The 18,056-nt window shown below is 47.2% G+C and overlaps 6 protein-coding genes across 6 annotated transcripts; 3 read left to right on the top strand and 3 right to left on the bottom strand.

Moving 5' to 3' along the window:
- Positions 1-1,298: 1,298 nt before the first annotated feature.
- On the top strand, positions 1,299-3,220 carry F5Y00DRAFT_222708 (uncharacterized protein). Its single transcript, XM_048005762.1, has 3 exons — positions 1,299-1,443; positions 1,631-2,332; positions 2,389-3,220. Exons 2-3 carry the CDS (start codon positions 1,650-1,652, stop codon positions 2,840-2,842), a joined length of 1,137 nt encoding a protein of 378 aa, XP_047870197.1. The 5' UTR covers positions 1,299-1,443; positions 1,631-1,649; the 3' UTR covers positions 2,843-3,220.
- A 67-nt stretch (positions 3,221-3,287) lies between these two features.
- F5Y00DRAFT_4401 (ribosome biogenesis protein SLX9-domain-containing protein) lies at positions 3,288-4,676 on the top strand. The gene is made up of 3 exons (XM_048013665.1): positions 3,288-3,407; positions 3,472-4,195; positions 4,265-4,676. Exons 1-2 carry the CDS (start codon positions 3,405-3,407, stop codon positions 4,117-4,119), a joined length of 651 nt encoding a protein of 216 aa, XP_047870198.1. The 5' UTR covers positions 3,288-3,404; the 3' UTR covers positions 4,120-4,195; positions 4,265-4,676.
- A 487-nt stretch (positions 4,677-5,163) lies between these two features.
- F5Y00DRAFT_256767 (cysteine proteinase) lies at positions 5,164-6,166 on the bottom strand (the record flags this gene model as incomplete). The annotated part of the gene is made up of 4 exons (XM_048010467.1): positions 5,164-5,769; positions 5,834-5,883; positions 5,953-5,967; positions 6,028-6,166. The coding sequence occupies 4 exons, from the start codon at positions 6,164-6,166 to the stop codon at positions 5,164-5,166; spliced, it is 810 nt and encodes a 269-aa protein (XP_047870199.1).
- Positions 6,167-9,092: 2,926 nt separating this feature from the next.
- Positions 9,093-10,581, bottom strand: F5Y00DRAFT_222720 (DUF1640-domain-containing protein). The gene is made up of 2 exons (XM_048005763.1): positions 10,069-10,581; positions 9,093-10,014 (listed from the first exon to the last, which is right to left on the bottom strand). Exons 1-2 carry the CDS (start codon positions 10,452-10,454, stop codon positions 9,585-9,587), a joined length of 816 nt encoding a protein of 271 aa, XP_047870200.1. The 5' UTR covers positions 10,455-10,581; the 3' UTR covers positions 9,093-9,584.
- A 191-nt stretch (positions 10,582-10,772) lies between these two features.
- Positions 10,773-11,391, bottom strand: F5Y00DRAFT_222722 (uncharacterized protein). The gene has a single exon (XM_048005764.1). The coding sequence runs from the start codon at positions 11,029-11,031 to the stop codon at positions 10,786-10,788; it is 246 nt and encodes an 81-aa protein (XP_047870201.1). The 5' UTR covers positions 11,032-11,391; the 3' UTR covers positions 10,773-10,785.
- A 127-nt stretch (positions 11,392-11,518) lies between these two features.
- F5Y00DRAFT_222723 (clathrin heavy chain) lies at positions 11,519-17,777 on the top strand. Its single transcript, XM_048005765.1, has 4 exons — positions 11,519-12,252; positions 12,315-12,686; positions 12,751-16,986; positions 17,044-17,777. The coding sequence occupies exons 1-4, from the start codon at positions 12,166-12,168 to the stop codon at positions 17,401-17,403; spliced, it is 5,055 nt and encodes a 1,684-aa protein (XP_047870202.1). The 5' UTR covers positions 11,519-12,165; the 3' UTR covers positions 17,404-17,777.
- Positions 17,778-18,056: the final 279 nt, after the last annotated feature.

Genomic DNA, 18,056 nt, shown 5'->3' on the forward strand with positions numbered 1-18,056 from the left:
CGAACCAACATACCGGGACGCTTGCCGCGATCCGTGGTTGATCTCTCGATGGTACGTACGTATTCCAGACCTAGACGCCCAAGCATCTTCACCCAAACATCTTCATAGTGTAATTCTAAATACATAAAGTGAGCTTGATGCCGCTTACCCGCTGGATAAGTGTACTACTTACATAATGTAGTACAGAGGTAGTTTCAAGAATGAACTTGGTCGAAGTCTGAAATGATAGAAGTTTACTCGTCCTTTTTCAGTCTCTTACATTGGACGTCGTACCTTGTTGTACCGCAAATTGATTGCAATCAGGGTTATAATACTCGAAAAAAGGGGTTACACCAAGAAAACCAGGGATCGTACTAGTTTTCTCTAACGTCAGCACTTTCACAAACCGATTCACTACATAGGTAGGTGCATAATACCAACGTACTTTTCTACCAACGAGGAAGGGGCATCAACTCCTCGTGTTTCACAGGAATTATACAGATTTCATCGTGGTGCCAAGCCACAGTGGATAGCCCCCCAATGGTCCACAAACATCCCTGTTCCATGACATTACGGTCTTGGCTCCTACCTCTAATAACTATGTATTAGCTAAACCTCCTAACCTTTACCTATGCATTCATCTCGCAAATCTCACGAGACAAGCCGAGAAAGACAGCTTTCCCCCAAGCTTTCTTCTTACAATTCACCATGGTCGTTGTTACGACTAGTTAACAATATAAATTAACCCTTAGTATCGATAATTCAGGAGCATTACTGGTCAAGTTAGGCGTGTACGAAAACCCGAATTCCGTAGCAATTCTAAAAGTTGGCTTCAATATCAGCGTCGCGTAGGGCTAGCTGACAGACGGCTTTCAGCGCGAACTCGAGTACGACGAACGCCGGGCTCGCAGCCCCTACAAGCGGAACAATATGTCAAGATGGTCAGGTCAGCCCTCTATCAAGGGGAGCACTGAAGCGGTGCGAATGGCTTTGTTGACACTCAACACCATCGGCATTACGTACGTCGCAAATATCATACCCAAGGGATGGGACGGTGGATGCTGACTTGGCTGTTGCGCGTAGATTCGTTTGGGGTGTAGAGCAAACATGCAAGTTGCCCAATGGCTTCAGTAGGGGATAAGGGCTAATGGTTCCTGCGTTTAGATTGTACCCCCTACCTCCTTTCTCTCGGATTGACGAAAAGTAAAACATCATTGGTCTGGATCGCTGGACCGCTCTCTGGACTCATCGTGCAGCCGATAGTTGGCGCGTTAGCAGACGAATCGACATCGAAATGGGGACGACGTAGACCGTTTATCGTGATCGGCGCTATACTCTCGTCTCTGTGTCTCCTCACTTTGGGTTTCACAAAGGAGATAGTAGGATACTTCGTTCCCGACGAAAAGGTGGCGCAAACCTTCACAATATCCGCCGCCGTGCTGTCGATATATGCGGTTGATTTTTCTATCAACGCCGGTCAGTAGATGATATTTGCGCTTGGATGCGTTCTGCGTCGCTACGTGCTGACAATGCTATTAGTAATGTCGGCGGCAAGGAGTCTCGTCGTTGACACGCTTCCGATCGACAAGCAACAAACAGGATCTGCTTGGGGTAAAGAGCTATGATACCCGTCTCATTAATGCACACTAACTTTATCAATAGGTAGTAGAATGTCAGCCATTGGCCATGGAATTGCCTATGCGACTGGCGCTATTGATTTGCCCTCGCTCCTCGGAACATCCCTAGGCGATACTCAGTTCAAACAGCTGACTGTCATTGCCGCGTTGGGTCTTGTCTTGACGTGTGGGATTACCGCCTGGGCCGTAACAGAGAGGATTTTGATCGCCCCGAGACATGATCCTCGTAGAGACGACGGAGGTTTTAAGGTTGTCAGTCAAATCTGGTCGACTATTGTGAATCTGCCGCCTCGCATACGAGCGATCTGTATGGCGCAGTTTTGGGCCTGGATCGGATGGTTCCCTTTTCTCTTCTACAGTACAACGTGGATAGGCGAGACCTACTTTCGGTACGATGCGCTTCATGACGCAAAAGACTCGGGGGATGCGCTCGGGGAAATAGGTAGAGTTGGAAGCGAGGCCTTTATCATCTATTCCGTCATCACCTTTTTCGGGTCGTGGATTCTGCCAATGGTCATTAGATCACCAGATGACGAGAGTTATACCCGGCGCCCTCCCCAGAGTCTTCGGGGTGTCATGGAGAGATTCAATAAGTATAAGCCAGACCTTCTGACCGCGTGGATGTGCGCCCATGCAACCTTTGCGGGAGCAATGCTCTTCGCACCATTTGCCCATAGCTTTAGGTTTGCGACTTTCCTCGTTTGCCTATGCGGATTGTAAGTGTCTTGTATATTCCCGGGAGGTCCTGACTTCAACATCTAATGCTTCATAGACCTTGGAATATAGCATCATGGGCGCCTTCGGCATTCCTCGGAGTCGAAGTTAATAAGCTTAGTGGCGCAACTGGGTCTAACTCATCGTACCGTCGTCTGTCGCACGACTCAAACATAGAGTTAGAAGACTTGAATGATCCAGCTAGCCCTTCCGTTCTCGATCCAGAGGGTCTGCACGCCGCGTCGAAGTCGGGCTCGTCCGGCCAGTTATCCGGTGTTTATTTCGGTATCCTGAACATCTATACGACGATCCCACAATTCATCGGCACAATTCTCAGCACTATCATCTTCAGTATTCTTGAACCAGGCAAGAGCCCCGAGCTGGCGCATAACGCACATCCAGATGAGCACCACAGTACCGATGGGCCAAATGCTATTTCCGTTTGTTTGTTCATTGGGGCCTGCAGTGCAATGGTGGCCGTATTCGCCACTAGAAAACTGAAATATTTGTAGTATTGAGTGTTTTACTGCTAGGCTGCTAGAGAAGATATGCGGGCGCCGGGGAATAAAATTACAATCGTATTAGAATTTAGAATTCATAATGGCCAAGGCGTGTGTTGTAAACTGAGGTAGGCATAGGCAAGGCGTTCGGGAAGCTTCAAGGCCCAAGGTATGGCCACCGATATAGAATTGATTTGGATTTTGGGTATCGCCATTCGCCATAAGAATATTCACTACAAGATGTCTATGAGGATGTGTGTTAAAGACATGTAATAATACTTGGTAGGTAGACTAAATGAATCATTTCGAGGCGAGCTTTCTAATGTGTTTTATTAGTAGGTAGTTTAGGTACCTTAGTACGTACAAAACGTTTAAATATAAATAGTTCCCCGATAAGAGATAGTCTAGACAATTACATAACAACCCCACTAGAATTTCTATCACTACCTACCTATTCGGACCATCCATTTTCTAAATCCTCAACAAGCATTGGAACTTTTCAGGTTCAACAAGTACTTGTACCTGCTTTAATATATCACAAGTTCTCGGCATCGTAAAGGATCCAACTTAGAATATGGTATGTCCCCAAGCCCGCACAATCGCACCTTCAATCCCATACTAACAACCACCCACCACCTTAGGCCCCAGTCGTCCCCTCCAAACGGCGCTCCCTCCGCGCCAAACTCGCCGCCCGCTCGGGACCAGAGCCATACGCACCGCGCAAAGCACCGCGTCCCGACGCCGTCGGCACAAGCGACTCGTTCTCCAACTCCAAGAAAGACAAGCGCACCATCAAGCACGCGTCCTTCGTCTCGCGCATCGAAAAGGCGAACCAGAAAACCCCCAAGCGCCGCCGGCCCAACAACAAGCTCGTGGCGAATCTCGACTCGCTAGCCGACGCGCTGCCGGATCTGCTAGTCGACGGGGAGACGGAGGAGGGGCTGAGACAGATGCGGGAGGGCAAGATCAGACACAAGAGCTTGAAGAGCCGGCCTGGCGCGCTGAAGAGGAAGGAGAGGATTGTCAAGGGCGAGGTGCAGAGGTTTGGGGTTAGTCTTGCGAGGCTGAGCGCTGTTGCGGAGAAGGAGGTGCAGGTGCAAATGGATGTTGTTGAGCAGGGTGGGAAAGAAGAGAGCGCTGTTGTAGTAGAAGAGACTCGGGATGATGTGACGACTATCCCGGCCCCAGCGCCGGTGTCGACGACGAATCGCTGGGCGGCGCTGCGAGGCTTCATCTCGGCGACTATGGAGCAGAATCCGGCATTCGTGGGGAAGCGGGATGGGAAATGAAGGGGGGTTGTGGTAGTATAAGTGAACAATCGCTCTAAGACGATCGAGACACGAGGGTATGTATGACTGATGTTAGGTAAGAATACCACACCCATGTATTAGGTGTTTGTTTCCGTAGCCGCGCGCTAACATTACTCTTCAGCAGCCACAAACCGAGGGAATAGGTAGTGTACGGGCCTCGCTGTTTTATCCGCGGCAAGTTTGATACGACATTAATATCCCCCATAGGACGACCAGCGAGGGACTAGGATTTATTTGTCCGTCTGGGGGAACCCAGGTATATCATTGAATCCGCTATGTTGGTTTGCTGGTTATGTACCGATAAGTCGTACGCCGTATGAAACTCCACGAGGGTGTTTTACTATAAGGCAGCTGGTAGTACTTAGAGCGTTGGTGGGAGTCTAACCTAGAAGTTGTATCACCGACACATATTCTAGTTACGATAGCTTCATATTAACCTGGAGTTCGGAGTTGTACTTATTATTCAATATTTAATTACGCGTCTGTTATATTCGCTGTTAACACTTTCGAGGACCCAGTCCCTGGCTAGAAGGATATCAAATGTCACGCTATAGTTCACTTTATCCTAGTCATCACGCGAGGACCGTAAATACACACTTTAACTGCTTATCAAATGGTACATTCCTCATAATGGTATTTATCCACCCATCAATGCCAGGAAAAATTCAATAAATCACAAATCGCTGTTTCCAAACCCCTCCCTGATCTGTAATATGCAGGTGTGAACAATGCAAGTAACCCTGATTCCGCATCCTTTATACTCCCGCAAGTCCTAAACGGCCTCACTTCAAGTAGTACACAACTTGCTGTAAACGTGACTTCAGCAACACAGAATACACTAAGTGCAGAGGATGACACGGCTGTAGAAATACTTCTCGAAGCAGCCGCGCTCGAGTGTCGTGCCTAGGCATATCGGAGGGTAAACCACAAAGGTCGAGGAACGATACCTGGGCGGACTAGATGATAGTGTACTCGTGGTATAAACCAGCAGCTGAACTGGTTGATCAATATACCCACCGAACTCTATTCGATTCGGGGCGGCGTATTGCTTGGTGTGAGACGCCTTCGCTCTCCCTCCTTGCGCAGACTCTCAATTATCTTGAGCATTTCCTTACGAGCTCCAACACTATCGATAGCTTTGTGGGCCATACTCATGGAGATCTTCTCCCCGGCATTGACGGCCAAGAGACGCTTGACAAGTAGGTGTCGCATGACGATACAAACAAAGACACCACAATCGCTTCCGTTCTCCTGCTGGGGTGAGTCAGGTAGATAATGGAACCGTAGGGATCTGCCGAGTACGCTGGATAATCGCTTAGATGCCTCCCAAGCTTCGGCGTTGTTTGAACCGTCTAGAGAATCGTAGTGGAATGAAACACCGTCAATGATACTCACAAGGAGCAAGGACCAATGACTTCCACCTTCGGCTTGTGAGACGTTTCGGTTGTCGTTAATGGGGAGAAAGATGTGTGTTATCTGTCGGAAATCAGGTAGGGCGGCTCGAACCATCTCGGTGTCCTTATTCTTCATCAGGAGGAAAGTCATCGACGGTCGGAGAAGCACAATGTGTGCTTGGGGGTACTTCGAAAGCACTTCACGTTCTAGGAATTCCTCCCAGAAGGCGATGTTCTACAGGAAAAATTCGTCAGTAACCCTTAGAAAAATAATTCTATATTTCATGTTAGAAGCTTACGTTGTCGGTCAACCAGTCGTTCTTAAGCGCCTTGATATCCTCGTACGTGACTAGGCATTGAGAGTTAGCATTGTCAAAAAAGAAAAAGAAAAAAGTGAGAATAGGACCGAGAGACATACGAAGAATGTCATGATCTAGAAAGTTGAATTAGTATTCAAGCGCGTAAAAGACGTAGATCGGATGTAAATTCTCACAGGAAAGGTACGGCTGCGTAGACGGAGGTGCGGGCGAAAACTGAGATCTTCTTGAGCGCAGTCTGCGGGAAGGACTTCTTCTGTAATGGGGGCTCACGCTGTCATTCAGCCGCCGAGCAAACTTATTGCGGAACGTCATTTGCAAGACCTGTGATTAATGTAACCTCTCTGGGCAATATAATAGCTCTTCGTCTTCGTGCGATAAGTCAATGGGTAATATTGCTTGGTGGGTTGGTGCGAAGCGTCTTCGGCGGTCGGCGAACGAGAATGTGCGTAGAGGGTGTGGGGGCTGGGTAAGAACGATTCGGTTCGATCCGCGAGTCGCGTTAGGGTAGGATAACGAAGAGAGAGAACGTGTCTCGTCGCGAATGGTTGATTAATATGTAGCGTTTATGGTGATGCTGTTCAAGTAAAGGTATTTTTCTGTTGAACAACGATGTTTCAATGTTTCAACGTCGATATTCTCACTCGGATACCCTCGAATATACGTACTTGCCAGTAAACCCCTTTAGATACCAATTACCAATAGGAACCTAGAGTAGTCGCTAAATGCCAGACAAGATCTGAAATGACGGAAGCCGAGATTCAAATAGTGCTGTGTAGGCAGGTAGGGCGAAACGGAGAAACAAATCTGCTAACAAAGAATGCGGAAGGAATTGCGGGTGGAATTACGGCGATTATGCATGTACCATAATAAATTAATTGTTGAAAGATTATCGTCTTTCTGAGATAGAAAATTGTCGTTTAATTTCGAGGGGGAACAACGCACAATGCCACACTTTCTGCTATAAGCTGTGCCAGTGTTGAGGTATCTTAGATCTTAGATATTAGGATGTAGGTATGCTAGGAATGTAATTGTAGGTTAGGTAGGTAGGATGTTATTGTAGGGATTTTAGTAGGATAGAGGGAGAAATGGGTTGTAGAAGATGGGAAATAGCAAACTGCGGGGCGACAGCGATGTACTTATATGTATTGTCCACTAGCCAATATTCATGCAGGTACATAGCAGCTATGCAGAATACATACCTACATAGGTACCTGCCTGGGTGGCCTGGGTGTGTTGGGAACTTGCTTCTGCGCACAGCATACTATGTAAGCTTAAACGGTTCAAGGTCGCCTGACATCAAGTCCTACCACATAACAAATAGAATTATACTATGTTACGCCTGTGCTCCTAAACTTGTCGTAGGAGACAATCTTAAATCTTAACGCATTCTTCGTATATGTATATATGTATGTAGGTATGTAGGTGCGCATATAGTCACCCACAAGAGGTAACACCTCGGTATCATACTATACCCAAGATGCTACGTCTGATAGTCCTATCGCAGTCTAAAAAAGCTAGTAACGCAAGATGACGAATACTACCTATATAAAAGAGGCTGAGCAAAACTTGCATTAGTACCGGGAATACCTGACTTGTCGCTTGGGCGCGAAAGCATAGTAATCGAGACATTTTACATAGCCTGCCAGCCTGCCAGCCCAGCCCAGCATATGTACAGCTAAACGCCTTCGAACCCCAGCAAACGGAATAGATGGTCCAGAACCGATTGCTCGAACCGATCTGATGGAAAAACCTAGAACGCCCCACAGATGTCGATGGGGCTATCTCGGTACGTATTGCCTCTGCCGCGTAGCACAACATCACCCCACAATTCAAGCATTCCCCCTTCAGGCCTATAAAAACTTGGCATACGGAGCACTGTCTTCCCTTTTCAACACTTCCCTGCTCCACTTGCCAACAGGGAATTGGGAGCCTCTCTTACGATTCATGTTTGAAGAAGGCACGATTAATGAACCTTATATAACATAAGGCATGAATTTAGAAGGGTATGTAGGCTTAAGTCATGTGTTCCTCTTGATATGTACCTATAATGACAGCGCTAAATTCTAAATGTCTTCGGTGTCTTAACTATTCAGGCTTACAGTTCACCCGCTGAAATAATGTTACCTTTTCGGACGTGCACGATATAAAATAGGGCTTTGAATTCTGAATAGAATAACGCCTTTTAAAGCATCTTAACTATTATACCAGGGTTTTATAGCATAGAATACTCCGAAACAACGTTTTCAGAAAACTATAACGACCTCCCAGGGCGGCAATATATATACGCTTCAGGATCTCAGCGAAGTAGCTCTAGGGGTCCGCTGAATAACATTATTACAGGGGGCGTACTGTACAATCAAATAGAAATATACAGGCTAGTTAAACGCGAAGTTATATATAAAGTATAACTATAAAAGACAATGACAGGGCTTTTTCTGTTGATAACTATTGGTAGTGGCGGAATATAACTATTAGAGTACTTAAGTTAGTCAATAGTATTAAGTTGAATGTAAATGACAAGGCTGGGTGTATCAGTACGACTCAATTCAAGAGGATATTCATGATAGACTTTGTCTTAACTCTCGTTTCTTTCGAGGCCGTTTCACTAGTTTGTGTCATAGGCTTACGGTTGTAGCATTTAACTACCTAATCAATTAACAGATATACATAACTAAGAGAACTATCACCACCTCCCTAAATTCCATATAATACAGTCGAGTCCAATATGTCTCAAAAGTCCAACATTAGGATACAGCTTCTAGGTCATAGCTAGAGAAGCCATATACTCAGCTTATCAATAGGCTGCATATTTATACTAAAAAATACTCGAGTTAATCACCCACCCCTAACGCAGCTGTTAAGATATAAGTATAGTGTAGCCTAGTACCTGCATGGCGTAGTGGAAGGGCAACCCGCCCCCCGAGGCTACCAGAACACGAAAAATGACACTAACACGAAGAGTCAAGTCTCTTACTCGGGACTAAGATAACTCAGTAACGGCACTTTTGTGCTAAGCTACATAGGAACGGTGGCACTCGACCTCAAGACACAAGTACCTCCAGAATAAGGTTGCCGGACGAGACCATTGAGAGACATGAGAATAGGTATCGTTGTACAGGCAAGTTTACCTGACAGCTTACTCCCAGGCCACAAGTTCGTTGTGCATGTCTCACATATTGCGTTATAAGCTCCGGCGCATAGTAGAAGGCTGTGTTTAATACGAAGGTTGAACATACAAGCTATATCTTGGGACTATCTAAGGGCCGTACCATAGTCTTGGTGGTAAAACCATGGAGGCCTGAGACTAGCTATATACTTATTATAAGTTAGAATAGTTACACAGAATAGGCAGCATGTTACACCGAACTACCTCCTTAATTCAGGTGGTTACTGGGGTTGTGTTCGCCAGCTACTGACTCACTTGCATCGTAAGCCTTGCCTTTGGAATTGCATAGGGTCGGGGGCTGAGGGCGATTCTGCCTAATACGTGTTGAAAAGACCCGATGCTGGTAGCGCATAGAGAACTCACACTGCGTTATACCAGTGACTGTATTTGCTGGACAATAAATATGTATATGGGGAACACTGTTGAATAGACCTATTTTTTGGATTTGGTATCTGTCGTATATAATTCCCACTCGTCTTGCGACTGGAAGCCTTTAATTTTAATACCCAAACGATACAGGCGACCAGCACGTTGTTATAGCGCTGGATATCTGCGCGGATGTCTTCACATGAGCAATCTCCAAGCACCAAGTAACAGTGCTGCAAAACCTGTACAGACACCCATCAACCACTGGAGCGTCTGGAACTTGACTTGCTCTAGCTTTTCCCTTAAGGCAGCAACTTCTTGCTCGATCTTGGTCTCCGTCTCTTTGATCTTCAACTCCTGGCTCACGGCTTCTTCTCGTATCCGTCCCTTTTCTAAGTTTAAATCTAGCCGCACCGACGCCTGCGTTCGGCCGATCTCATCTCGTAGACGGTTATTCAACTTGGTGATATCGTTCGTTAGTCGCTCGTGGGCGGCGCGCGTCGTGTTTGACTCGGTGCTATCTGCGGAGAGAAGCTCGGAGCGAAGCTTTGCAAAGTCTACCTTCTGCGTGTATGTTGCTTTGGCGGCATCTTCGCGCAAGACCATTGTCCGAGTTAGGTTTTGTATGCTAGCTGTCGTATCAGCGGCGGTAGCTAAACGATAATATTTATTTGAAGCTTGCCTTTCCTCAATTACGTCGTTTAGAACCTTCATCATCGCGACGGACTGCTCTTCTGTAAAGCCTTCGCTCTGTAGTCGTTGGACGAATTTCAGTGTATCAAAGTGGTGGTCTCTGCCCCGCGGCGCTGTGGCATGGAATGACCTTCGTAAATTCGGATTCTGAAGTAGCATAGATGGCCTTGTCCTTGTATTACTTGAAAGATACTGAGGCTTCTCTCGAAGCGAGTGGAACGAGGCTGTCCCGTACCCTTGCCATGACTGTCGGTTCTCTGCGGGTAGAGTCGCAGCTCGCAAGCATTGCGAGGATCCAGTAGATCCTACCCAGCTCAGTCGCGGGAGTAGAAATCTCGGGAGTGTTTGGGCTGCATTCGCCGTGACTCCCGCCATATCAGATACTCAGATATGCTGATCCTAAGGGTAAAAATATCTTGATTTAAATAAGTTGTGTGAGAGCTGAGCAAAGTGGGACATGCTACGAAGAGCAAGCTTGGAGTTCACGATATTCTATTCGATATAATGTATTCGGAGCTTCTGATACGGATATACCTATGTACCTACTTACGCTGTTACGGCCCAATGGCATGGACCCACCTAAACGGGCTGATACGTGGCTTATGGACTAGGGTGGGGTGGCTGAGCTACTACAAATTTTGAAGAATTTCTGCGATGGGGAAAAATTCTTCTTTTTTTCTTCATTCAAAATGAACAACGCAAAAAATCACATTCTCGAGACACGATATTTGGTGCGAGGTTTCCTCTCTTTTGCAGTGGCCCACGACCACTGAAGTTCTCGGACAGAATGGAGACTAACTCCCAACGAACAATCTTGGGTGCGGTGCTTCCCATCCTTTCGGGGATGATGGGGAGGATCGCAATGATTGAACGTACATGTATATGGTCTAACCTTTTGTGTAGACTTGTAGGCATTCACAGGTGAAGCTGGTAATACTTTTTGATTGATCATATGTGAATAAAACCTAACTGCTCACAATGCCCTGAGATAGTCGCTAGAGTAACACGTCTTCCGATGCTGTTCGAGGGTCACGATGCTTCTGTCTCTATAAATCGTTATATGACAAAACTGAACTTGATCAATTATGCTTCGGTTGATTTTTTCACAGCTTCGCTACTTGGAGATTTTCCAGGAGCATAAATAAACAATCTAATCTACCAGTTTGATTTTATTTAGATTTGATACACAGGCAGATATAAGTGTTGTTAATTCTCCATAATAAAATCTCACTTTCTTGCTAGGACCTGGTGTAAGCCAATGGAGAGTCTCCTTATATAAATGCCTGTTATAAGGCTATGGGGATAGTGTATGTAGCTAGGTGACTTATCCATGCGATATCTAAGTATTTACACATGTAGCTTTCCGGCAAGCACTAAGACATTAGACGACTAAAATAATGTGATTGATACCTACCTCTAAAGCCTTTTGATATAAATGATTTTAAGCAAACGGAAAGTGGTACTGAGGTAACGATGTATTGTATGTAATCCGTACTTGCCTTTTAATTGTTTCCTGGAGCTGCACCTACCCTGACAATCGGTACGTAACGGCCGGGTAGCTGAATGTACGTGGCTCGTGCACGACGTCAGGTACATGACTGGCAGCCTCAGGTGCTCCTTCCGAACAAGTAACCCGTAACATTTGGAAAGGGATCACCATATTTCGTACACACGTCCACTTTCCTCCTAGAAATTCTTATTACCACAGATTAACCACCTGCACCTTCTCTACTCTTTCACCCACATTTGTACAATACTTGACCTCATCCACCGTGCCTACTTGAACGGCGTCGCCATTGACGTCTGCACGCGTGTTTCCCTCTATTTACTCTCTTCCCCTACATAATCAATCCCTGGAGGTCTCTTCTGCTAATTTAGCACCTAATACCTTCCTTTCCACCCCTTTCCTGTACACATTTACCTAGCCTCAGCTCATTCACGATCGCGTTCCTCGGACAAAATCGTTGTTGGGCTGACCTAGGCGCACTGTTTATGGGATAGCTACCCAGTTTTCGACAATCTCTATTTCAATACCGCGTTTGCGCTTCACCATTGCCGTCTTTACCAACCCATGTGATCTGGAATCATGGCTCCGTTACCTATTAAGTTCCAGGAGCTGTTGACGCTCGGCAATGTCGGCGTTGATCAGAGCGCCGTTGGGTTCAACTCCTGCGTGAGCAATTCCTCATTGATGTTAACGTCTGAAAGCTTCAAGTCTAACCTTCATTGTATTAGACCTTAGAATCCGATGCCTTCATTTGCATAAGAGAAAAGAAGAGCGAGACAGCGCAACCCGAAGTCGTCATCATTGATCTTAAGCAAGGGAACAGTGTGACACGCCGACCCATCAAGGCTGACAGTGCTATCATGCACTGGTCAAAGCAGATCATCGCCCTCCGAGCACAATCGAGAACACTACAAATTTTCGATCTAGAGAAGAAAGCAAAGCTGAAGTCTGCTACGATGAACGAAGATGTCGTCTTCTGGAAGTGGGTTAGCGAATCGACCCTAGGTTTGGTCACGGAGACCTCAGTATTTCACTGGGATATCTATGATAACAGTCAAGCTGCTCCTGTCGAAGTCTTCAAGCGCAATGCCAACTTGAACGTATGTTAACCTTACATATGCTAGCTATATTTGGGAGCTTGCCAGCTAACTACTATCGAATTAGGGATGCCAAATTATAAACTATCGAACTAATAGTGATGGCAAATGGATGGCCGTTGTTGGTATTTCTCAGCAGGCAGGTCGTGTAGTCGGCAGTTTACAACTGTATTCCAAGGACAGAGGCATTAGCCAAGCGATCGAAGGTCACGCAGCCACATTTGGTACTCTTAGGATAGAAGGCGAGCCCGCAGATACCAAGGTATTCTCTTTCGCAGTTCGTACCGCCACGGGGGCTAAGCTGCACATCGTCGAAATCGATCACCCCGAGGGCAACAAGCCTTTCCAAAAGAAGGCTGTTGACATCTTCTTCCCTCCCGAAGCCACGAACGATTTCCCTGTTGCTATGCAAGTTTCTCAGAAATACGGCATTGTCTACATGGTAACAAAATACGGATTCATCCACCTCTATGATTTGGAGACTGGTAGCACCATCTTCATGAACCGAATTTCGAGCGAGACTATCTTTACGACGTGTGCCGATTCCGAATCGACCGGTATTCTAGGCATCAACAGGAAGGGACAAGTGCTTTTTGTTTCAGTTGATGAGACAACTATAATTAACTATCTCCTTCAAAACCCGGCAAACACTGAGATTGCCATCAAGATGGCTTCCCGAGCTGGACTTCCCGGTGCGGATCAGCTCTATGTACGCCAGTTCGACCAGCTATTCAACTCGGGCGATTACGATGGTGCCGCAAGGGTCGCTGCCAACTCTCCTCGGGGCTTCTTACGAACTACCGAAACAATCAACAAATTCAAGAACCTCCCAGCGCCTCCCGGTAAAATGTCCTATATCCTTCAATACTTCGGAATGCTTCTTGACAAGACTACCCCTTTGAATAAGACTGAGACTCTTGAACTTGCGGTGCCTGTACTATCTCAAAACCGAAAGCATCTCCTCGAAAAATGGGCGAAGGAAGGCAAGCTGGACTTTTCCGAGGAGCTTGGTGACTTAATTCGACCACATGATGTCACTTTGGCATTAGCAGTCTACCTAAAAGCTAATGCTCCTCACAAAGTCGTTGCCTCATTTGCCGAGCTAGGCCAGTTCGACAAGATCCTGCCCTACTGTGACCAGACTGGTTACCAGCCGGACTGGATTACCCTGTTGCAGCATATCGTTCGCGTTAACCCAGAGCGTGGTGCAGAATTCGCAACCTCCCTAGCCAGTCACCAAGGTGGATCGTTGATTGATATCGAGCGTGTGGTTGATGTCTTCCAATCACAAGGCATGGTTCAACAAGCTACGGCATTCCTACTTGAGGCGCTCAAGGAGAACAAGCCGGAGCATGGCCACTTACAAACTAGGCTTCTTGAAATGAACTTGATGAATGCACCTCAGGTAGCAGATGCGATCTTGGGCAACAATCTATTCTCGCATTTCGACAAGGCTCGCATTGGAAGCTTGTGTGAGCAAACCGGATTGTACCAAAAGGCGCTGGAGCTCTATGAGGACCCGGCGGCTATCAAGCGAGTCATCGTTGGTATCCCCGGCACTCCGAACTTCAGCGCGGACTGGCTGGTCAACTATTTTGGCCAGCTTTCTGTAGAGCAGTCCTTGGAATGCCTCGACGCTATGATGAAGGCCAATATCCGCCAAAACCTTCAATCGGTGGTCCAAATTGCGACCAAATATTCTGAACTCCTCGGTCCTACTAACTTGATCGACCTATTCGAGAAATACAAGACCCATGAGGGTCTCTTCTTCTATCTCGGAAGCATCGTCAATCTTTCCCAAGACCCAGACGTCCACTTCAAGTATATTGAAGCAGCCACCAAGATGGGCCAGTTCAACGAAGTCGAGAGAATTTGCCGAGACAGCAATTTCTACAACCCAGAAAAGGTCAAGAACTTCCTCAAAGAAGCTAAACTTGCTGAGATGCTCCCGTTGATCATTGTCTGCGATAAACACAATTTCGTCCACGACTTAATCCTCTACTTGTATCAGAACCAACGATTCAATGCAATTGAGGTTTACGTGCAGCGTGTTAACCCGGGCAGGACTCCTGAAGTCATTGGTGGCCTACTTGACGTTGACTGCGACGAGTCTGTGATCAAGAATCTCCTCACCACTATCAACCCTGCGTCAATCCCCATTGATGCACTAGTGCAAGAGGTAGAAACCCGTAACCGTCTAAAGCTATTGTTGCCATTCCTAGAGGCTACTTTGGCCGCTGGCAACCAACAACAGGCAGTTTTCAATGCTCTCGCCAAGATCTATATCGACTCTAACAACAACCCGGAGAAATTCCTCAAGGAGAACGACCAGTATGATACTTTGAGTGTCGGTAAATACTGCGAGAAGCGAGACCCGAACTTGGCGTTTATCGCGTACCAGAAGGGCCAGAACGATTTGGAATTGATCAACATCACAAACGAAAACTCCATGTATCGTGCCCAAGCTCGCTACGTCTTGGAACGCTCCGATCGTGAGCTATGGACATTCGTCTTGAGCGAAAACAACATTCATCGTAGGTCAGTTATTGACCAGGTTGTTGCGACGGCCGTCCCTGAATGCAGCGACCCTGCAAAGGTCTCTGAGGCTGTCGCATCATTCTTAGCTTCCGATCTTCCGGGCGAGCTTATCGAACTCCTAGAAAAGATAGTCTTGGAGCCATCGCCCTTTAATGACAACCCAAGTCTCCAGAACCTCCTCATCCTCACTGCTGCGAGAGCGGATAAGGGTAGAGTTATGGACTATATCCACCGCCTCGACTCGTTCAACCCCGACGAATGCGCGCAGCTATGTATCGACGTCGGTCTCCATGAAGAGGCTTTCGAGATCTACAAGAAGGTTGGTAACAAGACGGCAGCTGTTGAAGTCTTGGTAGAGCACGTTGTTAGTATCGACCGCGCTAGCGCATTCGCCGAAGATGTCGATGTTCCGGAGGTTTGGAGCAGAGTTGCCAAGGCCCAGCTTGACGGTCTGCGCGTGGCAGATGCCATTGAGTCCTATATCAGGGCTGGTGATCCTCGCAACTACCTCGAAGTCATTGAGGTCGCGACCCATGCTGGAAAGGACGAAGAACTAGTCAAGTATCTCCGTATGGCGCGCAAGACTCTCCGTGAACCTCCGATCGATACCGGCCTTGCCTTCTGTTACGCCCGACTGGATCAGCTAGGAGAGTTAGAGGACTTCCTCCGAGGTACTAATGTCGCCAATATCGAAGAGTCTGGTGATAAAGCCGCTGAGGAAGGCTTTCACAAGGCCGCGAAGATCTTCTACACTAGTATCTCTAACTGGTCTAAGCTTGCTACTACACTTGTGCATCTTGAAGATTATCAGGCGGCTGTTGAATGCGCGCGCAAGGCCAACAACATCAAGGTCTGGAACCAAGTCCATTCGGCATGTGTTGCCAAGAAGGAATTCCGACTTGCGAAGATCTGTGGTCTCAACTTGATTGTCGATGCTGAGCAATTGCAAACTCTTGTCAAGCAATACGAATCCGAAGGCTTCTTCGACGAGCTTATTGACCTCCTCGAGCAAGGACTCGGCCTCGAACGTGCTCACATGGGAATGTTCACCGAGCTGGGTATCGCACTTTCGAAGTATCACCCCGAGAGGCTCATGGAGCACATCAAACTGTTCTGGAGTCGAATGAACCTGCCCAAGTTGATTCGTGCTTGCGAGGATGCCAACCTATGGCCCGAGCTAGTCTTCTGCTACTACCACTATGACGAGTTCGACAATGCCGCGCTTGCTGTAATGGAGCGTGCGCAAAACTCGTGGGAGCACCAGCAGTTCAAGGACATTGTTGTCAAGGTTGCTAACCTAGAGATCTATTACCGCGCCATCAACTTTTACCTTGAACAACATCCGTCTCTCTTGACTGATCTCCTCCAGGTTCTCACCCCGCGCATCGATGTCAACCGGGTTGTTCGCATGTTCCAAAAGTCGGATAACTTACCGTTGATCAAGCCCTTCTTACTCAACGTACAGAGCCAGAACAAGCGAACGGTGAACGACGCTATTAACGATCTCTTAATCGAAGAGGAAGACTACAAGACTCTGCGAGACTCGGTGGAGAACTACGACAACTACGATGCGGTTGATCTTGCCTCTCGTCTGGAGAAGCACGATCTTGTCTTCTTCAGACAGATTGCTGCTAATATCTACCGTAAGACCAAGAGATGGGAGAAGTCGATCGCTTTATCGAAGCAGGACAAGTTATACAAGGACGCTATTGAGACAGCTGCTATTTCCGGCAAGTCCGAGGTTGTTGAGGAGCTCCTCCGTTACGTAAGTTTTCTTTCTCTAACCTTCAGGCTAACTTGTCTGTGCTAATTCTCTTCCTAGTTCGTCGACATTGGTAGTCGCGAGTGCTATGTTGGTATGCTCTACGCATGCTACGATCTCATCCGCCCCGACATCGTACTGGAACTGTCGTGGCGTCACGGTCTAAACGACTTTACCATGCCGTATATGATCAATCTTCTTTGCCAGCAGACCAAGGAAATTGCAACGCTCAGGGCCGACAATGAAGCACGAAAGGCTAAGGAGTCGGCCCAGGAGAAGCATGAAGATGAGACGCCCATCCTTGGTGGCAACCGTCTCATGATTACCGCTGGACCTGCTTCCACTGGCGGAAGGGTCTCCCCAGCTCCTTTCGCGCAACCCAACGGCTTTGCACCTCAGGCTACGGGCTTCGGATTCTAAATGATGCTAGGATAAAATTCTACGCCGTCAACCTTGCGCGGGTGTTTGATACCCCTAAATAAATTCTGAACGTCTTATTAACGAGCATTCTACTTAATGTCGCCAGTGACTCGATCGAGGACGACGGGCGCGGTGGATCCTTTGGAGTTCGTCATAGAAAAAGTTGTGGATTTTGCGATAATGTAACTTTGTCGGAAAAGGATCTTGGCAGACACTAGGACTATGAGAGCTGTCAAAGGAGCAGGATTGCTTGTACTAGGTGCAGCACGAAATCTGCTACTCGGATTCTCTCCGCTATGTCGGACGTCTGGCCACGAGATTACGCTTAGCTGTATTTGTAAGATAGCACAATGAGAGACCTCTTTGCTAACTAAGATGAAATTCTCGGTGAATTGTTAGTGACAGGAGTATTCGTGAATGGTAATTCCGCAACCTGTGACCACAATCGTAGGCGATCATAGGCGGAGATTTAATGCAATGGAGGTTTGTCCCCAAGTCTCGCTATAGCTCCCGGCAAACTGAACGGCTTATCAAGTTTGCTGCTATATTAACCATGTTAGTGAACCCTGTTTGGCCTCTTGCTGTAACCTTGCAGGGTGACGGTTGATAGCTACGTGCCGTTCCGATAGGCTCGCATATTTCCCATCCTTTCT

Source organism: Daldinia vernicosa (genome assembly GCF_022497035.1).
Source record: "Daldinia vernicosa strain CBS 139.73 unplaced genomic scaffold F5Y00scaffold_1, whole genome shotgun sequence".
Lineage (NCBI taxonomy): Eukaryota > Fungi > Ascomycota > Sordariomycetes > Xylariales > Hypoxylaceae > Daldinia > Daldinia vernicosa.